General features: G+C 36.9%; 2 protein-coding genes across 7 annotated transcripts in view; one reads left to right on the forward strand and one right to left on the reverse strand.

The window, feature by feature from the left end:
• The window catches only part of OPRM1 (opioid receptor mu 1), a 147238-nt gene extending 133891 nt beyond the window's left edge, over nucleotides 1-13347 (forward strand). The window contains exon 4 of the mRNA XM_039873851.1: nucleotides 13309-13347. Within this exon, the coding sequence (XP_039729785.1) occupies nucleotides 13309-13347 (39 nt within the window). The remainder of the gene's footprint in view (nucleotides 1-13308) is intronic.
• The window catches only part of IPCEF1 (interaction protein for cytohesin exchange factors 1), a 129855-nt gene that overhangs the window by 53054 nt on the left and 49726 nt on the right, over nucleotides 1-27075 (reverse strand). Inside the window, exons 3-5 of one of the 6 annotated variants that reach the window (XM_039873848.1) lie at nucleotides 25285-25337; nucleotides 14001-14040; nucleotides 13207-13376 (exon numbers count right to left, since the gene is read on the reverse strand). In XM_039873848.1, coding sequence (XP_039729782.1) covers nucleotides 13207-13376; nucleotides 14001-14040; nucleotides 25285-25308 — 234 coding nt within the window. In that variant the 5' untranslated portion in view covers nucleotides 25309-25337. The other 5 variants (XM_039873849.1, XM_039873847.1, XM_039873846.1 and 2 more) reach the window with 5 other exon arrangements.

Here is a 27075-nt window from a genome sequence, read left to right on the forward strand (position 1 = left end):
AAATATGAAGATTACCTTCTAAGTGTCACCTGGGTCTGTAGGCAGAACGCTGAGCCTATTTAGCACTGGGCTGTACAAGCCATGCAAGGGAAGCAAGAAAAAATGATTTTTTTTTTCTTCTAGACATCAGGAGCTGACCTGGTGTGAGAATGCCTGAAGTCCTTTTAAGGAATATAATAATCTTGAGTAACATCTAATAACAGGTAGCATTTATTGAGCACCAAGTACAGGTCATCAAGGAACCACCATTTTAGCCTTTAGAGGAAAACTAATCATATCCAAGTGCCAGAATTTATGAAATGGATCAGTTTCCAACCTAGACACCAAACTAGATTGTCATTATGAAATGGAAAACTCAGACCAGAACCCAGAAATCAGTTCAATCATTCTAAACATGGGACTGACGAACTTCTTTAGTCTCAACCAGGAACTAATAGAAGAGAATCTGCAGTCAGTGGATGGCACAGAAGAAAGAACCCTGGGTTTGCTGTGAGAATAGCGTGATGCAAGTCACCTACTGTGTGACCTTAAGCAAAACACATAACGGGTCAGTGTCCACACAGTGGCAAACCAGGTATAACCAGCATCTCGAGGCTAATTAGAGTTTACATAGATGTACGTAATACTATAAAATTGTTAAAGCTATAAAAAAAATTAAGATTTTGTCATGTCGTTATCTGATAGGAACTGGGAAAAGGAATAAAAAAGAAACAAAAGAGAAGGAATAACCCAGAAAGACAAAGGTAAAGTAACATAAGCTTTTTTACTCTGTTCATTGCCAGCCGAGTCCTCTGAATAGCTTTTTGGGTGTCTCAGCCTTCCTTATCTTTTTTGTATCGGATTAATCACTGGAGAAAATACTTTAAATTTTTTGGAGAACAACAATGCTCACGAGATTACTATGTCCTTCTTACATTATCTAAATTATATTATTTATTAAAGTATTGTTACATTTGGGTTTAGCTAAGATTACCCTATGAATATAATGAGATTTTGACTGAAAGATACCTTCTTCTCACAAATGTCTAGAAATAGATATTCTACATCAAAAACACTTGGTAAATATTTTTGACTAATAAACAGAAAGGCCCAATTATTTCCTACAGAACCTATAGATTCCTGACATTAATCATAAAAATGGACAGAAAGTGTTGATTTGCGATGATTATGACAGTTCTAAAGATGTTGAGACTCCAATAAGGAGGAGAGGAAATGGACCCTGAGGGAAGCAGACCACTTGTGGCAGATGCTGCCCGTGACCCAGACAGGTCCCCTTCAGCCTGACCACCCAGGGAACACTAGCCAGACTTCCCACTGACAACACCTCCATCTCTCTCTGGAGGGCTTCCCTGGCCGCCAGATTCTACTTCCCCACCTGTGCCGAGGTGCTAAAGAATTATTGTCACCAGGATCTGCCCTCAAGCAATGACCAGTGGGACTTGGTGACTATACACCCCAGATTCCTTGACCCTTGGGAGGAAATCTCTGAGGTGCATGCATTTCACAGGCTCTCAGAGTTCCCCCAGCAGAATGAAACTTGTTACCCACAGTCATAATTCTCTTGCTGAGGAGAGCTTTCTTAGCAAACTCTCTACCTCTTTTCATTTCCTCATTCCCTTTCCAAGTATTTCCAGTGTCACTTCCCAAATAATCTACTGGCACTCAAATCCTCTTCTGGGAAACCTAAACCAAGACACCATTCCATTCAAAGAAGATGTTTCTTCTCATGGTTCCTATTCATGAACATCCTAGCTGCTTGACACCATAAGTCTTCTCCATTTCCTCCTAAAAATCACCCAAAGATGACTACCTTACTATCGCATTAGGTCATATTTAAGTAGTGACTAAGAAGGGACTGGCATCCTATTCTATGGTTTGAAAATCAGCTCTCCCAGCAAGCCATTCTTACTTACATTCTGCCATTCTCTCTCGATGGATTCATATTTTAAATGAAATTAAGCTACAAGGGAACCTTCTGGTAGTGTGCTGCAAAGATAGTCATTGCCTTCCGAAATATTCTCAAAAAAAAATTAAGATTGAAACTTCACAACATAAAAGCATCTTGTGTTATTGTTCTCTTAGCACATAAAAGCCATTCGTGATATGACCCTGTCCAACTTTACCTCTCACCTGTTCTTTTAGAAGCTTTAAAACCCTAGAAGTAATTTTCACCTACATAGCGTTGGTCTCTTCAGCAATGTGTCAAAAAAAAAAAAAAAAAAAGAGGAAGAAAGCACTAAATAGGAAGGGTTGGAAAGTTTTCAATCAATAAGAAGAAAGTTAATTAAATCTCGCTATTTCAGAATAGAATACATGTCTTTCTATCTAATAAATTTCATCTACCATTCATGGTTAGAGCACAAGCAGGTGAAGAGTAAATAAAGGAACCCCATTTAAGAAAAGTAAAAATCTGGTACATTCAATTTCAATATTAGAAATTTAAGAGAAATAAAGAATAAGGTTCGTTCTTTTAAAACCATAGTTAGTCAGTAAAGCATATAATCTTGCCTTCACAGTTTATATATTAAATCTTCCTATACTTACTTAAGTATACTTCCTGTACTTAAATCTTCCCATACTTCAGGAATCTTCAAATCTCTTCAAAATATTTTCATGAGTGTCATGTGTGCTAATAAGATACCATTCAACCACAACCAAACAACTTGATTCAAAAACAGAAAAAGACGTTTCTCCAAATAAGACATATAAATGATCAAAACACACTTGAAAAGATGCTCAAGGGCAATAATCAACACGGAAATGCAAATCAAAACCACAATTAAGTACCACCTCACACCCATTAGAATAGACACTATCAAAAAAAAAAAAAGAAAAGAAAAGAAAAGAACAGGTGTCGTTGAGGATGTAGAAAAATTGGAACCCCTGTGTACAGTTGGTGGGAAGGTAAAATGGTACAGCAATGATGAAAAGGGGTAAAATTAAAAATTGAATTATCAGACTATCCAGTAATTCTACTTCTAAATACAAAACCAAAAAAATTGAGCACTGGGCACCAAAAACATTTTTGTACACCCATGTTCAGAGCCATATTATTCACAACAACCAAAAGGCAGACAGACACGACCCAACAGATACGAATAAACAAGATGTGGTTTATATGTATATACAATGAATTTATCAATCAGCCTTAAAAAGAAAGGAAATTCTGACACTTGCTGCAACATGAATGAACCTAGCAGACCTCATGCTAAGTTCATCACAAAAAGATGAATAAATGTGATTCCATTTATATGAGGAACTTAGTAGCCAAGTTCATGACACAGAAAGTAGAATGGACATTGCCAGGGGCTAAGGGAAGGGGGAATGGAGAGTTATTATTTGAGTGCAGAGTTTCACTTTTATAAAATGAAGAATTCTAGAGAAGGTTGCACAATAATGTGAATGTACTTAATGCCACTGAACTGTGCCCTTAAAAATGGTTAACATAGGAAATTTCATGTTATGTGTTTTTCACGACGACTTTTCTAAATATAAAAAATAAATTTAAAAAAGTTTTAAAGACACTACTCCAAAAACCATTATTTGCCAGTAAAGGATGAAACTGCATTTGCCATAGTGAGTTTCATCAGCTTCGAGGTATGAAAATAGTGGTTAACGTGCTGTTAATGAGCGTCATCTACAGCTACCACTTCACAGTTCTGTTTAACACATAGAGGGCAGTTGTCTAAGGCATTACGTGGCTGCAGCATCAGGGGAGAACCTGTCCTAATTCGGAACCGAGGGGTATCTTTGACAATAGCATGTCATTTCCTTGTGTCTTTTTTGAAGACATCATTTCAAACAGATTCTGTGAAATTCTGACTCCTTTAAAAAAAAATCCAATATCTATTTTTCAAACTTTCTACTGCATAGCTCCCTTTCGAAATATTCTGGAAACATGCTCTATGGGAGACTAAACACAGCAGCATGATGACAGATGAGTTTATCAGTTAGCTTGTCTGTAGAAGCAGCTGGGCCTTTGGCCCTTAAAAGAGCTTGTTCTAGAGGGATGATAAATCTTCGAATAATGACTTCTCAGGAAAATCCTCAAATCTAGCCAAAAGTTCAGCCGATCCCATGGGCCACTTCTCAATGCTATTGCTTGGGAAATGTGCACACAGCTTCATCACTAAATCATGAATTGCCTGAATTCTTCCTCCAGGATGGCAGCTACTGTGCTGAAGAATCCTCCAGGGCCTTTTAGTTCACTCCTCTGTTTTATGCCTTAAAAATCATCCTTTGCACATACTTTTAGAGTCTCCAGCCCAGGATAGGCCGCTGTTGCCAATGAGATTCTTTAGCACAATTCTTCTGCACCCTAAAATCACAATATCATTTAAGCATATTTCATCTAAAGCATATACAAAATTGCCTTTCTTTGTATGTAGTCATTCGATGTTTTTATATTGGTTTAAGATGTATGTGATTTTCTCAAAGTCACTCTGAATTTTGTAGAGATAATGTTCTCAGTCAGAGTGTACTTGTAAGAAAATGGATGCATAGAGAGTTACATCACTGACCTAGGGGCATATGATTTCATAAAATTTCATAAGGTGACGTTTCTCCCTAATACCATGCCGACGAAATCCACCTTCTTGTCCACTTACTTAAAAGAATAACTGTTATATACTCATATATATACATAGACATATGTATACACACAGAACAATATATTTAATCACATATATTAATATTTATACACATATAGTAATAGTTATACAAACACACATATTTATACATACACATAAGTTGAATATGCATCACTTTATATTTGTTAGTATATGTGTACTTATGTATTCTATCTCCTGTTAGCTATTTTAAAAGATTTTTGAATAAAAGGCACTTCTGATTTAAATTCTATGGACCGATATATAAACTATGATATATCCATATGTAATACAGCCACTAGAAATGATGCTATGGATATATTTGTATTGACATGGAAATATATTGATAATGACTACTTAGCATGAAAATCGAGTTACAATATTATGCATAGTATTGTTTTATTTTTGGAAAACGCAGAAAAATGTTTGGAAACACACAACAAAATGTTTACCATGATCACATCAAGGTGATAAGATCATGATTCATTTAAATAAATAAATGATCTTTCTTTCTTTCTGTCCGCTTGCCTCCCCATTGGCCTTTTTTAAAATTTTATTCAGGTGTATTTTCTAGTTTTTCTAAATGAACACAGTGTCGTATAATATTTTAAAGCATTTTAAAATTAATTTAAAATTTCAAGTAGCAAGAAGATGGATGCTATCAAGAAAAGATAAAGCAGAGGTTGCAGAAACACCAGCTAAAGCACTGTGCCTCTGCCCACGTGAGAAAAGAGGACAGTGCTACTCTCCCTGAATGGGTGTTTCGTCACTGCGTGTGCTCAGAGGACTGTCCTGTGACATAGTAGCCCAACCTACGTCATTAACTCCGGCATCCTCGTCCACAGCAGCAGTGCTGAGGCATATCACTGCCTCCTGAGAACAAGACAAAAGACATGAGGGATTTCATAGTCGTGCCACAACTGACCTTGAAAAGTTTGGAAAGAATTGAAAGGAAAACACTATTGGCAACATAAGCAATTGTTGCCACATTAGAGGAATTTAGCAATGAGAAGTTATTAAAAACTGCCTGTTCCCAACTACAGAGTTACCGGATCATAAAGCTATGGTGGGAAACCACTATGTTCGAAATACATTCTGGGACCTAACAAGGACAATAAATGTTAGGACACGGAGATAGAGCATCATAGACAATAAATAGATGAAACCAAATGTTCATTTTAAAGATCTCCTATAAGAAATCATAATGAAGGAAGTAGTTGAATTCAAAAAGGCCTCAGTCAGGAGGTCCCTAAACAATCGTGTTTACCCCTTTCATCCATTAGTCATTATCTTCAGGTGAACTGCTCACTGACAGCTACCGAAACATCATATTTTGCCCTATGTCATCCTGTCAATATTGCAGCTTCTCATTCTCTTTTCCAATACAAACTCTAGGGACACCTATTGCAAAGAATTCATCAATTTTACATAATTGGTTTGAATCATCTTCTCTGAAGAAACATTTTAAAATATTGAGATTTTTGTTTGGGATACACTCAGAAGTTGATTGTTGACTAAAACAATGAATATGAAGTTCAAATAAATTAAAAGCCCATAATTCATAAAGCATTTGGGTAGAACTCTGGGAACATGTCAGGTTCTCAATAATGTTTTGATTAATTGATTTATATACTTAATTGATAAGTAATGTAATAAGTAATTAGCTAAAAAAAAATAGTGGTGCCTACTCTGTGCCTACTAGTTCTAAGCTCTAGAGATAAAATTTAAACCAGAGAAGTAAAAAATATTCCCTCAGGTATTTACAGTGTAGTGAGTTAAAAAAAAAAAAAGGAATACAATAACCTCTGATTGAAGTATTCATAAATTTCTATAGTTATTTTTTTCAATATAGGGTAAACTCACTCAGATATTTTTCAAAATATATTCTAATAGGTGGTCACTAATGAATGGTACTGAAGACTTAAATATCTTTTTCCAAGGGAGAGTTAACTCATTTTTTACTTTTCTTATACTGGAAAAAAGGCATTCTATATTTACTGAAACTTTCAGAACGGTCGTCTCATGAAAAGAGAAATTTTGGCTTTTGAGTATCATTTTCTGTGAAGATAAATTCTTCCTTATCTAAAAACTGATAAGATATTTGCTGCAGAGATTCTCATAAAACTGATTCCCAGAAAAAATCCTTTCCAAATCCACGATCTTCTGAAGTTCACGTGAAGTACATAGGCAGCTAAAGACCAACACATGATTACTCGAATCCATGAACACATGGCACAACTCAGACCGTGAGGAAGAAACACGAGCGCATTGGGGCAGTCAGGTTGGATTCGCAGAGAAATGAAAAGCCTGCATCACATATATTACACCCAGTTTTAATCTACAAACCTCACCAGTTTACTGGAAGTTTTTATGAAATAAAGAGTTAAGTGATTCATCTTTTTACAGGACGCCCAGGGGGCCCCAAAGCTCACTTGTACTGTTAATGCAATAGCACAAAGAGCATCAATTAATTACCTAACCGCTAAGCAATACCAGTTTCTCGTAATTTTATACATAAAATAAACCAAAAAAGTCAATAACAATGAGTCTGAATAAAATTCCACATTTTAGCCACAAACTTTTCCTCCTTCAGTTCTCATATCATTTAACCAGTTTCCCCAGGCTCCAGAACTGGGACTCATTCCTGTTTTAGCCTCAAACGTTTTGTGTCCTATGTCCAAGCGCTCACTATATTTGACCTTTTCCTTTTGTGTAGTGTGTCCCAAATTTTCACTGTTTCCAATCTAGTCCAGGAGTTCAGGACTTGATGCCCGTATCGTGTCATCCTCTCTTAACTGGCCTCCTGAAAGTGCCTTTATTCTCCAGTCCATCCCGTGAATTACTTGCTGGGTTAATACCTTCACACGCCCATTTCAATAGATCATATTCTGATCGAGACTATGCAGTGGCTCCTGACTCCCCACCAGATCGAGTCCACATCCATGCACTGTGCGTTCACAGCCCTCATATACTGGTCCTGGCTCATCTCTAAATAGGGACACCATGCGGCCCAGGGGATGGAACATGGCTTTGGCACCGGTGGGTCATGTTTTTAATCCCAGCTCTGCCATTTCTTCCTTATGAGACTTTGAGCAAGTTGCTTAAATTCCCTGAGCTTCAGCAAGCTCCCTTGAAAAATGAGAATAATAAAATCTATCTTGCTAGATTCTAATGAGAATTGAATATAACTCCTAGCACAATGGATTGACTTTGGCTCATTTATACTGTCATTCCTTAATTCACATTCATCCCCAGACTGGAATGCCCATGCCCCACCCCACTCTAAAGTTTATCCCAGCCCACTCCATCCCCCCAAAAAAACTGCCTCCCAAGGCTGATCTTAAGAGAATCTGCTTCCTGACCCCTTTCTAAATTCACTTCAAACCACATAAAAAATGTTTTTTGATTGGTGAAAACTATATTTATCTAGTAAAAAAAGCTTGCCTCTTTGAAGGAAATCATGCAGCTTTGAAAATGATAAAAGGGAAAAACACAGCTTCCTAGGTAGAAAGAAAAGAGAAACGTCAAGGGATAAAAGTCACTGTGGCAGAACTTCCTTACATTCACCCCAATACATGTTCCTTATCCCCACAATTTACAGAATTCATCTGTATTGCTCAGACTCAGAGCCTTTTTTTCACTCATTTTTCTTTGATTAACATCATTAATGTCATTAATGTATTTTCTCCTCTGCCAGTCTATAAGTTCTTAATAGAAGAAATAGTAGAAAAAGTAGGCTCTTACATTTTTAAACCTATAATAGTAATGACAATAGTTAGCCCAAATTAGTTTTAATTCCTCAATAAATACTAATAGAAGGACATGTAGGTGGGTGGTAGGTGGATGAATAAAGGGATGGATGATAAACTTCTCATGTTGGGCTCACTGAAAAAGAGATTTTTAAAACTCTTTTATCTGTAACTAATATTAAACTGTGCTCTGTAATTAAAATCTGAATTGTTTAGACAGTGCCTCCAAGTTGTATACCAGCATAATGTATGTTTCCTTGATGTATTTCTAGAGTCCACATACTCTCCTGGATAATGCAAGAAAACCTATCAGTAAGATGAGTAAATGCTCTCTGAATAGAAACATTTAAGAACCTCACTAATTTTAAGTAGGTTGTATAATATATATTTACTTTATGATCTGTCTTGGGTATAAATAAAATCCACAATAGATTTCCCAAGGAACTGAGCACGATTTGAATAAGGAATTCTTAGAAAAGAGAAATAAGAAGTTATAGCAAAAGGGGAAATCTAAAACTATAAGACAGTTTTATTGAGTAAATAACACCCTGAGGACTTACCTCGTCACTTTTTCACAGTGACATGTCTGAAGGAAGACAATAATTCAGAACATCACTTCTTCTTCACCAGGGAAAAAAATATATTGATCCTAAAATTTCCATCCCCAGCTGTGCGTGGGATCCAGGTGAAATGCTGGAGTGGAGGGAATTTCCCAAGAAAATTTTCCACATCTCTTTCAACATTTCTGCCCAAGTCTGGTGAACTTGACCAATAGACCCTGTTTCCAGCCAGGGGCCATGGTTAGAGAGAATTTAATAATATAGTCCCTAAGAAGATGTTAGCAAAATGGGAGCAGTTGTAGGGGACCTACTTGGGACCACAGAGTCCTTCTAGTAAATCTCAAATTACAGCTTTTCCTGTATCTGTTTTTATGAACAGAAGCGGAAATCTCTTGATTGGAAAATTATTTTCTATCAAAAGCAGCCCTTACTCGCCGTCTCGTTTCTCAAAATTCCCACGGGTAATTTAAATGTGATGATTTCTGAATCTCGTTTATTTGTAAAATTGACAAATATTAATCAGGTGCCTAGTAAGTATCAGACATAGTGCAAGGTGCTAAAGACATACTCGTGGTCCTGCCCTACAGAGATTATTATCAATTATGAAAAAGAGACAGTCTAACAAACATGCACACAGGAGAAAGATGAGCATAATGATAAGAAAATTATAGACTACTATGGGAGCAGACAGAGGCAGCCTAATTTAATTTAGAGGATAAAGTAAGACCACCTAGAAGAAGGGCTATTTGAACTCGAATTTGAGTTTTGAGGAGGAATAAGCTTGATGGAATTGGGTGGGAAAAAAGACTTTAGGATGTGGAGACAAAGCATTTTCTGAGCAGAGAAACAGCATGTAGAACAGGCTTAAAGAAAGAGCCATCGTATACAATGTTAACAAGAAATTAAAAGAAGTTCTACAGTTGAAGGTTGGGGAAGTATGAGACACAGGTCAGAGACTCATGAGCCAGGAAATGAATTGGTACCTTGTCCTAGGGGTAAAGGGAAACAATTGTGTGGATTTCAAAGCCAAGATTTTAAACAGCGTAATTTTTTCTGGATGTTAAACTTGAATCTGCTTTTGTAAGACGTGGCGTGCATTCCTGTGTACCGTATCACATTCTAAACACATAATATAAGGTGTGAAAAATGACAGATGAGTGTCTGGACTTGACTTTTCTCAAGGAAATCTGGGTAGTGCTATTTGAAGCAGCAAAGCATCATGAAGGAAGAGTACACCTAGAGTCAGTTACAAAAACCACTGAGAGGTGGTCTCCTTGGGCAATGTCAGGGAACAGTGGAGACAGGCAAAGGAATCCCATGAGATCACTTATATCTTCTCATGAGAATTGCCCTAGATTTCATGTCTAGAGTCGTTCCCTCAGAATCCTGAAGGTAGAAAACAGGGTGATCTAATCACATCATTTATTCCAGTCCCGCATGCGGTCATGTGGTATATGGCAACAATCCTGGGCTGCGTCTAAAGGCTGAAGGTGATCTGTTTTCTCCCACTTACGACTTGTGTCACCTGGGGCAATGCATACAATCTCTCTGAGTCTCATTCTTCCCAACTTGCAAACATGGTGACAATTACTACCTTAGAGGGCGTTTTTGAGGAGTAAAAGAGAACATGTCTGAAAGGTACCTAGAATATCCCTTGGCACATAGTAGGTATACAGTAAGAAGCGGCTCTTGCTGTGATGTTAAGGGCCCATTATCTCTCAGCATCAGGCCACATAAGAAAGAACAGGGAATGGTGCAGAGGAAAGAGGTTTCCTCATTACACTTCGGTGCCTTGGGAACTACTCTGTTGAATCTGATTCCTTGAGTGGCAGAAAATAATAAATGTTCTTAACTTGAGGGTATGTGTTTGGCTTTTAGATCACAGCTGAAATTCACACAGAAAGCAAGAATATGACTTTTAATTACGTATTCATTGAGTAGCCTTTTTTCCCCATAACAAACATATAATTAACACGTCAGGATGTATGTTGTATGTGTGGTGGGGGGGGTTAGGGGAGGGGGAGGGGGGAGGAGAAAGAATTCCTCCACAACACAGAGTCATAGAATTAGGCAGCTGGAAGGGTCTTTCGGTCACACCTATTTAACAGGATAATTCTGTGGCCAGATAACAGTAAATTCATTCTCCATTCAATGTTGCTAATCTAAATTTATGTAAGTACACAATTTGCTAACTGAATATTGCTTTATGCATTTACAAGTGACAGCAGGGGTGCTTCTGTGTGTCTGACATCCTCTCCTTTTCCTCCTTCTGATCTAGTCACAATCAGCGCTGCTGCTGCCCGTGGGAGCATGGGATCCCTAATGCTCCAAAGAGTAATTCATTGCTCCTCTAAAAGAAGCTTAAGGCAAATGAGCGGATGAAGCCAAATAAAGCCAATCTGTGACTATCTGTGGTTCAGAGTGGTCTTCCTTTAAATTCTATGAAGATAAGGACAGTACCCAGGACATACCTGCTGAATAATTCGATTGCATAAGAAAATTAGTGTCGTGTTTATACCTGAGCTTTGTCACTTCCCACAAATGTGCCATACTCCACCAGCACCCAATCCTTCCAACAGCGCTGCTCAGAAAATTCCTGAGGAGCTATTAAAAGATATATCAGTAAGTCCTCTCATTTTATAAAAGATACAGACTATCACTTGCCACAACTACCTAAAAGCAACAGCCTAAAATAATAGGAAACAAGAGATTGAAATCTGTATTAACCTTAATTCTTCTTAAGAAGAAAGCTGTATTTGTTTAGAAAAAAATCTCTTAAGATAGAAGGTGAGACCTCAGCCCATTTGCTTTAATTTAGGTAAAACTATCCCTAAATTAAAGATGACTCCAGACAGATGAATCTATCCAGGAGGGCAGAAGAAAAGAGAAAGGAGATGCTGGAAGACTGCACACTCTTCCAGGTGATTCTTTTTTGTGAACATCCCAAATTTTTGATAAGTTGTTAAAAATCAAGAAAGGCTTGAGAGAATATATTTTTGTGGCATTTGATGAAGAATTTTGTGCCATGTCCTGCACGAGGTGAAACCAAAGCAATAAGCTTGGGGACAGAGGTGGGGGACAGAGGTGGAGGACAGAATGTACAGAGAAGCACAGGTGGGGGACAGAGAGTGTACAGAGGAGCACAGGGAACAATGCCCTGGAGTTGGACTTGGGTCCAATTTAACCAGATCCTTACAGGATGAGTGCTAGTGAATTAGTAACTGGTGAATGTAAATTTATCAATTAAAAACTTAATCCACAAACTATACACAGCACTTATTTTACATTTATAAAGTTACATGCACTAAAACTCTGTTGCTTGAATAATGGGCACACACAAGTCATTTCAAAAGAATGGTGTCATGTGAAAAAAAAAATTCTTCTGGCTTATAGGTTATTCCTGAGTAACTTTCCCTTAATCGATCAAAGGACATCTGTTGCTGATCTTCACTTCACCCCAAAGAGAAACTCAAGCTCAGCTGAGATCAGCAGTTGGCTACTTGCAGTTTAGTGGAGAGCGTTCGTAGGTGAAAAGTTTTCACTCATTCAATATTCGACAACATCGTCGTTTTCCCAGTGTTTCAAATCAGGGAAGATTAGCGCACCTGCTAACAGTAACTTTATTTCCAGTCCTTTCAAGAGAAAACTAGCCTGTGCAGCAGAGCACAGGGTGTAGTGCCCGTAAAGGGTAAATCAGACAACTCTCTTATTGAGTGTTGGCCAAGCATCAGTCGTTCAATGCCATCACGGCACACGCCAAGGAACGAGAGACGACAGTGGCTCACAGCGGCTCCGAAACCAACCCCCACCTGATGAAGAAGGCGAGAGGAAAAGAAGATAGCAAAGCAGGAGACATGGAAATGGCTGCTGTGGGCTGAATTAATTTACACCCCGAATAGGTCTTAAAGCGAGTCTCTTTTTATGTAGAGACCTTCACAATCAATGTAAAGTTCCCATATCCAGTGCTGTGCACATAAATCCTGGAAGGATTAGATTGCTTATGGAACAGTAACACTAATAGACCCTGGAAGCCTCCTTTAGTAAGAAGATCTATTTGGACTCCCCTCTCCAGCCACAGTCAAGCAGGATGGTTTTCTCTTTTGTAAAAATACAGTGGACTAGCCAACATATCGATCGGACCAGAAACAGTGTCTAGAACTTATTTATTTGCTTCGTTCCAAGTCCCAGAAATAAAAACTAACTTTCCCCTAGAGATCACCTGTTCCACAAGGATCTTTAATCCACCCTTGGTTAAAGAAGCTGAGGATGGGAGGAGGAAAGTGGACTCACCATCTGATTGCTGTACCAATATAGCGATGACCCCTTCAGAACCACCCAGAACTTCTTCCATTTGTTGCTTAGGAAAGTTCCTTTTTCCTTCTTCTTATACAGCCACCCTTGGCAGTCAGCATGCCCCAGGTCTTTACATGATATCCTCCTCCGACTCATTGTGAAAAAACCTACAACAATTACAAGAGAAGGTAGGTCACAGATGACCCTAATTTATGTGAAAGGGTGGAAGGTAACTGCTAATTGTTTATCTCCTGGGAGTTGGATTTTTTTTTACCAAGATGTATGCAAAAAAAAAAAAGAGCAATTTATTTTATTTTTAAATACTCATTTGGTGCTCAGAAGGCACAAGATAGGACCCCGGAAACAGTGAGACTAATATGCAAGTGTTAGTCAAAGAATAATATTTGACAAGAGTAAGTTAAAAAAAATTAAAATCCCGAGGCTGGCAGGCACACCATCGCACCAACATAGCTTCTTTCAGCAATAATAACAGCACGAGTTATGCAATAGGTGGAGAAGGGTTAATGCCCACCAAAATCAGCCACTTTCCGACTCAGTGCCAGGTTTTCTAAGCTCTATTGACACACCACGAGGGATTAATCCAAATGAACGGCATGCCATCATTTCTCAAAATCAATCCAAAAATAACCAAAAGTTAATCTGCCGTCCACCTCCTCAAATTAGCATTAAGACAGGCAAAAAAAGCTGATCCCAAAGAAGGCATCCAGGAGAAAAATCACACGCACACACGCACACCAAAAGGGATAAAGAAACAAAAGAGATCTAATTACCTTGAGTTTTCTTTCTCGGCTTCTGACGCAAGGGAACCTGCTGGAAATGCAGGAAGGAAAGAAAAGAGGAATTTCTGATTGTGTTGTAACATTTGTAAAGAGAGAAGGAGGGAGGAGGTGGCAGTGTTTATGAGCAGGATGGAAGCTAAAAAAAACTCTCCAAGCAGAGCAGAGGGAAGCTATGGCTGAGGCACAAAATGTACTAATTAGAATCAATAGACATTGAGCTGAACTTGAAAAAAAAAAAAAAACAACGTAACAACATTTATCACTAATGCTTCCTGTTTCCACCCACAGGCAGCTTTCCCACTATCGCTTAGGGCAGCACACCGTTCGCTGAAGTTCTTTAAAAAATAAAATATTTCCCTTTCATTTTTTGAGAGAGAAGAAAAGAAATAGACCCTGCTCTTGCAATCTCTAAATGACATTGTTTAAATAAACCTGGAAGATGACTGTTGTAGTCTCACACTATTACAGGTTCACCCTGGACTACTCGATTCATGCTCCTAAACCACATAGAATTACACCTCAACCACATGAATTAAATATCCCAGAAACAGGAATTCCGCAGTCTCTTGAAGTATAACTATCAAGCCTCCTTATCAGGAAATTTTTATTTACAGCCAAATTGAAAATGATTTCTTTGTCTTAAGTATCTGTGAACATTTCTGACGTCTTATGAAAGATAAATTAATTATCATCTTCTATTTTATTATAGTTCTTCAAATACTCAAATCAGGTATAAGACAATATAGATGAAATAAACGTTTTTCACAATACATTTTAAACAATTCATATAAAATCAGACAATCAGCAAAAATAGAAAAGTTAAAAAAGTTTTCATATAGCCCTCTGTGAGTGTGTGTGTGTATGTGTGTAAAGACATTTTAGATTAAAGTAGTTTCACTTTTTTCTCCACAATATTTAAGCTGAATCTACTTAGGTTTAAATGACAATTTTTTATCCTATAAAAATTCTATACAAGTAGAGAATGTGAAAACACTGTACATAATTGAAAAGCAGTTCTAAAAGTTGGTATGCAATCTTATTACAATATTTTGCAGTGTTATCACAGATGCAGCCAGCTAGTATTCTACATATCTAATTGCACCTGGCTACTATTCTACATATCTAATTATTGATCTAATAGCTATTGTATACGGTCCTACAAATGTTTAAAGAGTTATAGTGGAAATAAGATGGAATTTTTAAATCCAGAGGCCTGAAATCAACTTATAGCTGTCACAATTAGTAGCTGTGTTACCCAGGAAAAAGTCAATTTACCACTTCTTCATTTGTAAAATCAAGATATTTATAATAATTCCAATCCTATAGGTTGGAATCAGACATATTTAACAAGATTGTACATGAAAACTGTGAAAACTAAAAAACATTACTTATATGATTAAATGTAACATAACATTCTATAGTTAGATATAAACAAATACTTTATATCTAATAAACAAAAAATTTCATAGTAATTTGTTTAGGATAAGTAGGACTTGTATTTTCTTCAGCAGCAAAGATGGAATTAAAATGCTTAAATTCTATTTTCTGAGAAAATAGAATTCTATTTATCCCTGAAGAAATTAATCGTCCTTGTGAAAATAGAATTCTATTTATCCCTGAAGAAATTAATCATCCTTGTGAAAAAGGTCATAACAAAATCAATAATTTCCCTAAGTTTTTGGCAAGTATAGACATATCACATTCGATAGATATGACACATAGCTAAAATTTAGGCACGTTATCACAGCAGGGTCCTAGTCTCAGCTCTGCTTCACAAATATCTCCTACGCTGACTTGCATCTTGATCTAAAATCCCCACCATTCCCTCTAATGGTCTCCTGGGGTCTTTTTTTTATATGCAATTGAGATCTGAGATCAGTAAAATTAATCAGTACCTATAAATAGGTACCTATTTTAGCCCAAATATGTATATTATTCGAACAGCTAAAACTTACCTGAGAGCCAGGACTAAAAGCAATGAAGAGAGTAAGTAAATTTAAATAGTGGGAACGATTTGAGAAAATCGGGGTCCAGGAGACCCCCAAGGAGCACTCAAGACAAACTAAGAACCAGAGCAACAGGGAGAAAAGGAAATTGTTCAGAAGCATTCCTAGAGGATTCCGGCCCCAAATGAACGAGGTAAAATCACATTACAAAAAGAGCTGAGAACAGCTTTAAAAAGAACAAGAGAGAGGGAAGTCAAGAGAGGACAGAAGGCTGTGGATCTACAGGGAAGCAGCACTCACACCATCTCTCCTGACTGGGAACCAGTGAATCTCCTGCACTCATTCATCTCTTATGAACTCCCAGTGGAACTGGGGGCTCTCCAGCTCCACTATCCAACCTTTGGGCTGGTCCTAGAGACAGCCCGGAATCAAGCTGCAGCCTCTGTCTCAATGTCACCCGAGACCAGCCCTTAGGGAGTTTAGCCAGCTCTCCTCTGATAGCACTTCTCCCAAAGCAAATTATTTTAAAATCTATATAGCTGTTCAAACTGTTTCCCCAAACCAGGAACAGACTACATATTATAGAAATAACAAAGTATAGGAAGTTTCAGTTTCACTTGATATATATGATTTGAAACCTACATTGGTTTACACGAGAGAATGAAAACAATCTTGAGAACTTTAGCGAGTTTAAGATACATCTTACTCCTCACAACAGGAAGTGGAACCCGCCAACTAGTCCGTTTCAAAAAAGAGCTTACATGTGGTTTTTTTCACTAGGTGAGTGAAAAAAAAAAAAAAAAAGCCAAGTGCCTAGTTGAGCATTTTGAGACAGTTTTTCAATAAGGAAATTATAACTCGTTCTCATAACAAATATCCAGAGCCTTGTGAGATATTTTTCTCCAACTGTTTTCTTCCTTTGGGGATATTGTAGGTAAAACTGAAGAATTACTCTTAATTCTGAATTTGCCCTCAGTTCTAAAATTGGGGGAAATTTTTCTTTTAATTATATATTTTATTTAGATTGAAAAAGAAATTTTTAAATTGTTGAAAAATATTTGTTTGGTCACTAATCACTCAAAAATACATGTAGACATACAAAGGAACCAGTACAAAATATACAAAGGGACTTCCTTTCATGTTGAATGATGGCACTAACACCTAGGTTACAGAGTAATTATTATGTTGATTTCTGATCTATATAATAATTGTTAAATCTTACAGGAACAATTTACCCTTATGATATATTAAAATGTACGATAAGATAGTTTGTCATTATATCAAACTTTACAGTGATCCTGTCCTTAGTGAAATTATATTGTGATATGCTAATAAATGTTCCTGATTTGTAGCATCCTACCCAATGTTATCAATTTCAATACTTTAACCAAGCCATAAAAATTTCTAAATACTTTAGAGCCGAGCCAATTCCAGTTGATTGAACTGTTGGAAATGTTTCCTCATAAATGCCTTTCCCCCACAGACATCTTTTTTCCATCCTGGAAAATTAAACTCAAGTTTTTAAAAAGAATTTAAAAGTTTTTAATTATTAAAATGTTACCTGTGGAAATACATAAAAACTGCTTAATTTTTTTTCAAAGACTACCTACCTTAAATATTATTTAATAAATTAACATTTTTAATAATCTCCAGCAGTGGAAAATGGAGACAGAAGATAGACATTCTAGTAATAATAGACTATAATAGAAAACAACGATGGCTAAGAAATATGTATATTTACGTAATGTTTACCATGTGCCAGGCACTACTTGGAGTCTTTTCACAAATATCGGGACTGAAGTCACAATCTATTATGGCTTAGGTGCTATTTTTATTCCCATTTTACAGAAGAGAAAATTGAAGCAAATGGAGGTTTAGTATTTTTCCCAAAGTCACAAACGTAAATGGTAAAATGCAAATCCTTCTTTCAAGAATAAAACCCACAAAGTAGTAGTCTGCTAAGGTATTTGCTTTTATTGTTGATGTTGTATAAAGAGTCGGACAGAGAAGCAAGAACTAGAGTTTGAGGGGAAGGTGCATGTAATGGCACGTTCTACACGGAAGAGAATTAGAAGAAATAAAAGAAGGAAGACTAGGAAGAAGGGGAAGAAGAAAGAGGAGAGAAGGAGTTGCAGGAGAGGAGCAAAAGAAGGGAGGAGAGACAGGGAGAGGAAGAAGGGAGGAGGAGGAGGTTAGAACATAGACAGCGAAGAGCAGCGAAGTGCCAGGGAAAATCTAGTTTTCTAGCTTAAACAGTTGATAAATGACAGCACTAGAAAGAGCACGGTTTTAAATATATTTAAATTCAGTAGTAAACATATTGAATTTGATGTACACACGTACATATGCATACAAGTGGAAATATTCAGTATATATAGTATTTAAGGATCTAGGAATTGGGAGATAATCTGGACTAAAAATATAAAATGGGGAATCATCAGTGTATAGAAAATAAAAGTCTTGAGTTTGTATAAAACTGCCCTCGTGCTTGCTTCGGCAGCACATATACTGAAACCGGACAAGATGCCCGGATGTGTAGAATGGCAAAGGACTGAAGACAGAATCCAAAGGAAGAGCAGTATGTCACCCAGAAGCAGTAAAAGAAGAGACTGGGCAGAACAGCAATGGAAAAATAAAGAAAATCCAGAAAGGGGCTGTCATGGATGTAAGGGAGTGATTTAAGAGAAAGGTGGGTCTAAACCATCAAATGCTGCCAATATAAAAGAGAAAGAAAACGTTCATTAGAAATCCTGGCAAAAACAGTTTCATTATCGAGTTGAGCTAGAAGACAAATTCTGGTGGGTTGGGAATGAATTGGAATTGAAGAGATAAATACAGCATTGAAGACTACTCTTTCAATAATCTTCATGTTCAGGGTTTAAAAATTAATTTTGTGCAAAATAAAGTTATCTTTGAATTTTTTATTCTATATTCTATCTTGCTTAGAATTTTTAAAATCTGTGTTGGAATTAAAGTTTGCAGAATTGTGAGTAGAAGGACTTTGTGTTCTCTCTCTCTCTCTCTCTCTCTCTCTCTCTGTCCCCCTCCCTCCCAGCCTCCTTTTCCCCACTTCCCTTTCACCTATTGTGCCTATGGCTCCCTCTTTATCAATCTGGAGGCCGCCTCCACTGGATGTGTTATCAGTCCTACGGTTATGTCCTGAGGTGATCATGGAGAACCTCGCATGTTCAGTCACTGATCTAGCTGGCCACTAGGTTCTGTTCCTGATTTTGAGGCTGTGTCCTATCTTCTCCCCTCTAAGCCCTTAGGCAGCTAATTATGTCACTTCAGGCTGTGGTTTGATGACTGTTTTCTCCTTTCAGCTTTAGCCATTTCACACATGGCAGGGGGACGGGGGAGCTCATTTACCAGTATCTTCAAGAAGTAGCTCTCTTTACATTAGTGGAGCATTACTTAACCTGGGACAAGAGGCAAACTGCTTCCTGCCATCAGAGAGGTGCTCATTGGGCTCATTGCTTTGTCCATGCTCGATTCATTTCTGATCCACAGAGATTATAACTATATTTTTGAGCCTAACTAGGCTGTTTTGGTTTTCTACGTTTCTCTTTGTCTATTATTGTTCTATTTTTGCCGCAAAGTAGGATATCAAAGTGTGAACTCACAGGACCATTATTGAATGGAAGTCAGTCATTTCAATTATAAGATTCCATCTTGAAATCACAATCCAGATGACAAGTGAGTATCTTCCCATAGTAGCCTCAATATGCCAATAAGACATCTGTTCATTTCCTCTTCTAGAATCGTCAGCTTTTTTCTATTCTGCAGAAATGTCCGGCATTTGAACAACTCCATACTTTTGAATACATTATTCTCTTCCCTCGTTTTTCATCTTGTTAGTGGTTACTCACCCTTTTAGACCCAAAGTCAAGTGCCACCTCCACCATGAAGCCTTCTCTGGCTTAAGGAAGCAATTAGCTCTTATAATAATCCTATATTCACTCAGTGCTGATTTATTTATAGTCACTGTAATAATTGATTCATATTATCACCTGAATGAAGATCCTCATAGTAGTCACCATTTCTATCTTCCTTTTCACAAATGAGGAACTTCATCTTGGTGTGGTTAAGTAACTTCCGTTCAGATGACACATAACTAGTAGCAAAGCCAAGCCTGGGACCCAGGCCAGTCAGACTCTTCAGCCTATTGTTTAACCCTTATGTTACTCTATTTCTTTTGTCCTCTGTCATCCCACAATGCTTTGCCAATACCTCTGAAATGGATGTTGTCATTTATTTGTTTATACATCTGTGTGGTACATACATGGTGATAACACTATTCATCCAACGGTCCAACCCAGAACCTGTAATCCCAGAGAGGCCCTCTCCCTGCCCCACCCCCCGTCCCATGCTTTTACTCAATCACTATCTCGTTCATATTGCTTCTTTAAGTTTATCAGATTTCTTTTATCAGCTATGTAGTTGAATAACGATAACTCTGTTTAGATTCAATGATTGGCCCAGATGTCAGGACAGAATTGATATCCATAAACATGTCATTACTTCAAAATCTAGCAGGTAGCCCAATGCCTAACACAGAGGGAGCTCAGTGAATATTACCAAAAGATTAATTGTGTCTCATATCAATTCTTACTTCCTGTGATGACTTACTAGTTGTGCCTGGCACAAGAGATTTAACCATATCTTGAAAGCCATCTACCGCTTGATTACTTAGAGCTGAAAATAACTAGTAAATAACTAGTATTCAGTAGTAAATAACATTGACAGAGTTAAGCAACATAAAAGTTGACCCAACACCTTTCTCAGTTCTAAAGCAACACATATATAGAGGAAAGCCCCTGAGATTGACTGACACTAAATTTGAACCCACCTGGAAAGTAAACCCTTGGTATTTCCTTGAAGAAAAAATGGACTTGTGCTGAACGAATCTCTGCTTCTGTCTAAAATACTATTTCCTCAAACACCAAGGAGCTTTCTCTAGTATCCTGTTTTAACCTTATCCTCTGAATACTAAAAACCTAGAACCCAAAACTAGGAATGCACAGGGTCCAGGCAGAGGGCTGAGAGAAGGGACAGAAGTTTTCTGGTGGCAGCTAACAAACTTCTCAGTAATCTAGTCCCCAGACAGCTGTCATGTACTTCTCCAATTTAAGCCCTACTTTGAACAATGGATTGTTAAACACCATCCTGAGTTGGATCCATGTGTCAGGCTCATGCACAGCAGCATCAACACAAATATTTCAAAATGGAATTATGTTGATATAGCCTAAAACACAAGCTGCCAAAATTTCAGCTCTTTTTAGGAGATCAAGAATGTGAAAAATATATTCCTCCCTTCAATACTGAATATCGCCGCATCACTGAGACACACATCTTGGGAACAGAGATGGAGTCGGGGGGAGGGGAGGGGGGACAGGTTCTCATGGGGTTCAGATTCATATCTGGGCTGTTCATTGTACACAGTACCCATCAAGACTAGGCAATACATATTCTGCGAGTAATGAATGCAGAACTTTCTTGTGAAGAAATCACACGTACTAGTTTGCACTTAGACCAATTATTCCCAAGATGACAGACAGCCCAGGAAAGAGCAGATAACCACAGTGCCAAAAATAAATGTCCATTCACATTCAGTGAGCTTGTCCTCCTCAGCCTGAAAACTGGGCAAAGTAACCATGATTTATATGCAGAGACTTTCATTTCCGGAAAAAGTGTTCACTTGACATTTTATTTTCAGGCAATATTTAACGAAGGAATTTTATTTAAAAGAGTTCTTGAGAAAACACTCTCATGAAGTCTTGATTGAACATAATTTTGACATTTCTTCTTCACAAGAGCCATCGCTAAAAGTAAGAAACCTCAGAAGCTTTAGGTAAAAAATTATGTACAATGTAAAAGAGAGAATACGTCACATTCCCTCTGAGCCTTGTCATCTCTAAATTAAGATTGTTTTCCTTTCTTAGCTAAAACATCATTGCTAAATTCTGAGGCCAGAGAACTTTCTTAATCAAGCCTTTAGATTCATACATGCTAGCTGCCATTTATTTATTCTCTTTATTAATTAACGTGTTTTATTTATGTGAAAAACTAATCATAAAACAAAACTAAGCAAAACTGATTTAGCACTTAATACTTTGTTATCACCACAGTGTGATGTACAGAAAGCCTTATAAATATCAAGAACTACACAAATGGATTCTTAGAGATGTTCAGGGATTATACCAATCTAATTATTATGTTGACAATCTCCCAACAAGCTATGATTCAGATTCTAAAGGTGATTAGGCTAATTCTTTCTTTCAGGCCAAAAAATGTGTTAAATTATGGGTATTCAACCACAATTACTTGATGTCAAGGATTAGAGATTCAATGGCAAGCAAGCTCCCACACAGCTTCAAGTCAAACACAGAAGACAGAAAATTAAAGATAATGAAGTTCTCTGCACATAAGTAGTGTAATGTAGCCTGTTACAGAATGGGGGAGCCAGGGAAGGCACCCCATGAGTTGATAAAAACAAAGACCTGAAAGATAAAGACCTGAACATAAGAGACTCTGATATAGCATGCAGGTGTGACCCAGCAGGTAGGGATCAACCACGGCCTTTAAGGAGATAATGATGTCCAGCATACCGAATAGCATTCATTCAGGGCCTTGTAAGTTATGTTTGAAAGTGTAAAGTTTATCTGAAAGCCAATCAGAGGCCATTGAACAGATGTCAGCAGGTGAGTGGCATAATCAGGTCTGTATTTAGAAAAATTCACTCTGGCTGCTGTGTGGTAAGTGGATTGGAAGGGGGCGGGAGCAGAGACTAAAAGCCCAGGGGGCATAAGAAAGGGTGAGTATTGTGTCTGTGAAGACTGAGAAACAGTTAGGAGGTAAAATCAAGAGAACTTGGTGAGTTAATACCTTCGATTCCATGTGAAGTTCTAGCTTTGAAAATTCTGTTTGCCTTCAGAGGAGAGAATAGTATCAAATAGCAAACAACTCAGCTTAAGAAAAAAGAACAACACTCGTCTACCACACACATAAGAAAATTTCAAATGCTTAGAATCTAGTTTCTTGAGCAATTTTATTGGCACCATTTGCCATACCAACCTCAACGATAACTATCAGATCAGAATCAACAAAAGAGCCTTAAAAGTATTGCCCTTCCCCCACCAGATGATAAGCACCTCATCTTCAAACCCCAGCACCAAGCAGTTCTCAGCACATATAGCTCAATAAATGTTACTTTAGTGGAAATGAAGAATACTTCGGGATGTGATTAGGTCAAATGTGTCAAGCCTACTGAAACTACCTAGCATAAAAATAGGTCTCTTGTGCTACATTTTACTTAGAGAACAAATGACAGCAGAAAATTGAACTAATTTTCTGAATGGAAAAATAAAGTAGGGTAACCACTGAAAAGCAGCTGGAAGAAATGCTTAAGAGACATTAAGCAATACTGCCCAGACTCACGTCTGTGAGAAAAAATAACAGTAAGCGAGAATGACCCATAAGTAGCCAGAGTTCCCACCAACAAGAACAGAATCCACTTGTGCCCAGGTCTGAGGGGAAGCAGGTTACGTGTTACAGTGGTAATGGCTCTGGGCTGGGTTTACATGGATGATATGTTCGTCCTTAGGTAATCACACCTGCAATCTTTGTTTCCATACCCAGCATTATGCTTTTTTTTTCAGATGTAGAGATTTTAACTTGTTTCAAGTCACAATTATATCTCCAGTTCTTACCTAGTATAGTGACTGATACATGTTAAGATCAGGAGAGTTAATCAGTAAACACTAAATGAATGTCTGAATGAATGAATGAATGAGTGAATGAGTGAATGAGTGAATGAATTTATTAATTTAAAGTGCTCAGGTACTCTCTTATTATTTTAATCTCCATTTCTTCTTAAGCATATCAGATGAACTCCTTCCAGTTGGAAGACTACATCTTTTAAGTGGAAAAAAAAGAAGCAATGTAAGAATTAAACACTGCATTACATTTCTCAAGGATCCAATAATCTTAACTCTTCCTTTTCATTTCTTTTTTCTATATAACACAAACACATGTACTTATAATCACAAGGATTTTTCTTCTTAAAATTTTTTCTAAAACTTTGGATGCTCTGAACTTTAGTCCTCCTGACTCTGTTTTTATAGATCTGTGATATCCATTTGCTTTTGCCCTTGACTGTAGGAGCTTCCTTTAACATCCTGTACGTATGTTTTTATATCTAATTTTAGCAAAAAAGGTCTCCCGTTACAGCCACATTTATTATCTTAGTTGTTCTTTATCTTCACTGTGATTATTCACATTTCTATTATCAAACAACCCCCACCTATTTGTGTCCAAGAGATCACACTTCCTTTTCTGCAAGTTTTAGATGACAAATTTCCTAGGGTACATAACTAACTATAATTTGCGTTTTCATTTTTAGTTTTCTGCAGTCCTGTCTCCCAAAGTTTCCATGATTTTTCATCGCTAGCAAGCTATCCCTCCTCATTTAAAATTAGCATCAGAATTCAAGTGTTCCCGTTGCCTTCTCTATTTCTGGAATACTAAATTGTTAAAGTAAGCAGAGAATTTACCATCTGCCCTGCTTTTTAGTAAGGTGTCCTTTCCGGGAGCTGTCTAGTTCACTCAATCTCCCCATCACTATTACTACAATCTTCCTTGACATTCGTGTTCTAATTTGCGTCAGGAAAGCATTGTCCACGTTCCCTGTATGACAGGAAATCTATACTATATCCTCTCAACACCTTACTTCTGATTCTGCTTTGGGCTCTACTCCAAAACTCTAACCTATGTATCCATCATGTGGTCATGGGCTTTGCCAGAAGATGAACACCATATAATCTCACACTACCCTACAACCCTTTCTATTAAAAATGTCATGTTGCTCATATCAACTTCTCAATTTTCCCTGTATAAGTTTCCTCCTCTAATTGAGATAATACACTTGACTTAACCTAATGTAGGAAAATTTATGATTATAAAATTATTTTAAAAAGAACCTACAATTTCAGTGTAATAATTAACAGAATTTGTTACCACAGAGATTGCATGAGAGGCTTTACTAGTACCGTAGTTAACTTAAGATACACAAATAATTTATGTACAGTATATTAAAATCACGATTATGTTTCTTGATATTTAAAAGCAAATAGCTAGGAGTCTTAAAAAATGCTTAGTGACCATAAGAAAACCTTAAAAATTAACAAAGGATCATCTAATTCCGTTGTAGCTAATCAAATGGAGGACAATAAATAGCTAGCCAAACATAAGATCAATTTGTCTAGCTTCTCACGCATTCATCAAACTAACAATCAATATATAAAGTTCAGAGCGTTCCAGAGGGTACTTACGAGAACATTGCTATCTGTAGCCATGTATGTTATCAAATTGGTAGAAATGAAAGCTAGAAGAGAAAAAAAGACTTCAGTTAAACGTGGGATTCAAATGTTCATAAAAGCATACATCTCCTTGACCCGAATGTCGGGGAGAGAATTTCTATTTCAATTAATGAATTTCACAATAAAAACAATGCATTAAATGACCTTTTAATGCAGAACTCAATGAGCCAACTGTTTAAAATTGATTTCATAAAATAAGCCAGAATTTCATTGATGCATTAGTCAGTATTCTTTCGAGTCTACAAGACATGTATATTACTTATGTATGTATTATTGTATTATACATAAACATAATCTTTGAAAAGTAAAAATATTTTTCTCTTCATGATGAATGATGCAATGTAATGTGTGGAACTATTGGATCCATTGCTATTATTCTGACAATATTAACTAAACAATTTCAAAAATGTAACTAATTCCTCTGCCTCAGAAGTCCCAACTTTAAGATGAAAATGAATCTCTTTTGATGTATTACACTTTGTAGTGGATTACCTGAAAAACAAGACACTTTGTGGTTTCAAGAAAAGCAGATGAAAACAAAAAGAAAAGAATGTCATATTTTCAGACTTTAACAGGCAAGAAACTTGTTAGACATCCACCAGCCACTGAAACTGTCCTCAAAGCACAGAGCCTTTCAATCTCTTCCCAGTGACACCACAAATGCAGATCCATACCCCATGTGACTTTATTTCATATACCAGTGGTTCCCAACTTTTGAAGAATGGATACCCCTTTTTAATGTCAAAGATGTCATATTTATATTACATAGATATGAATAAAACATTCAATTGTAAAATGGCAAAAAGAAAAACACACTTAAAAAGATTGATAATTTACTTAATTACTAACTTATTTATTTAAAAAATACACTAAAACTTAAATTAAAAAATCAAATCACAAGCTGGTAAAAATATCTACATATACCTTTAATACATATGATTCATTCTATAAAGAGTTCTTACACACCAATAGAAAATAATAAGCAAACTAATAGACTGAGTAAAGAAAAATTCCAAAAGTAAAAATACACATGGCTAATGTTTAACTTCAGTAGTAATACAAAAAGTACAAAATAAAACAACAACATGATTCTATTTTTAACTTTTTAAGATTGGCATACACACAAAAATATATTTATTCCTTAATCAAGCATTTATTAAAGGTCAACTATACATACCCTTTAAATATGATATAAAGCATTGCTGTGTAATCTTTCCTGACTCTACCCAGATGGCTAATTGGCCCCTCCCCTATAACAATATGACAGCTAAGTTTATTGCATTTATTAAGCAGTTACTATGTGCCTGGAGAATTGATTTTCATGTATCATACCATATCATTGTTGGAACCACCTTATGAATGATCTATTACTAGTCCCATGTCTTAGATGAGACAAATTAGGCAATTTAGAGAAGGAAGTTAGTAAATGGATTTTTCTGAATTCAAACACAAACTCCAGAGCCTGCTCTCTTAACCGTCATAGTACCATCCTGGCTCCCCAATAGGATGTTGTTCATAACTAACTCCTTAATGTCTGTGGTATTGTACCATGATGCTGTGGACAGATCTCTGTGGTTAGATAATGAAAATGCCAAAGGTAAAGACCAAGATCTAGTCTTCTTCTTGCCCCAGGGCTGAGCCCATAAAGGTCGCAGCTTAGGCAAGAGTTGGTAAAATGATATTTTAAACTAATAGATTACAGCTTCCGACAACGTTATTTCAGTAGAATTCTGAATCCCTTTA

Source organism: Pteropus medius, unplaced genomic scaffold (genome assembly GCF_902729225.1).
Source record: "Pteropus medius unplaced genomic scaffold, Ma_sr-lr_union100, whole genome shotgun sequence".
In the NCBI taxonomy this organism is placed as follows: Eukaryota; Metazoa; Chordata; class Mammalia; order Chiroptera; family Pteropodidae; genus Pteropus; species Pteropus medius.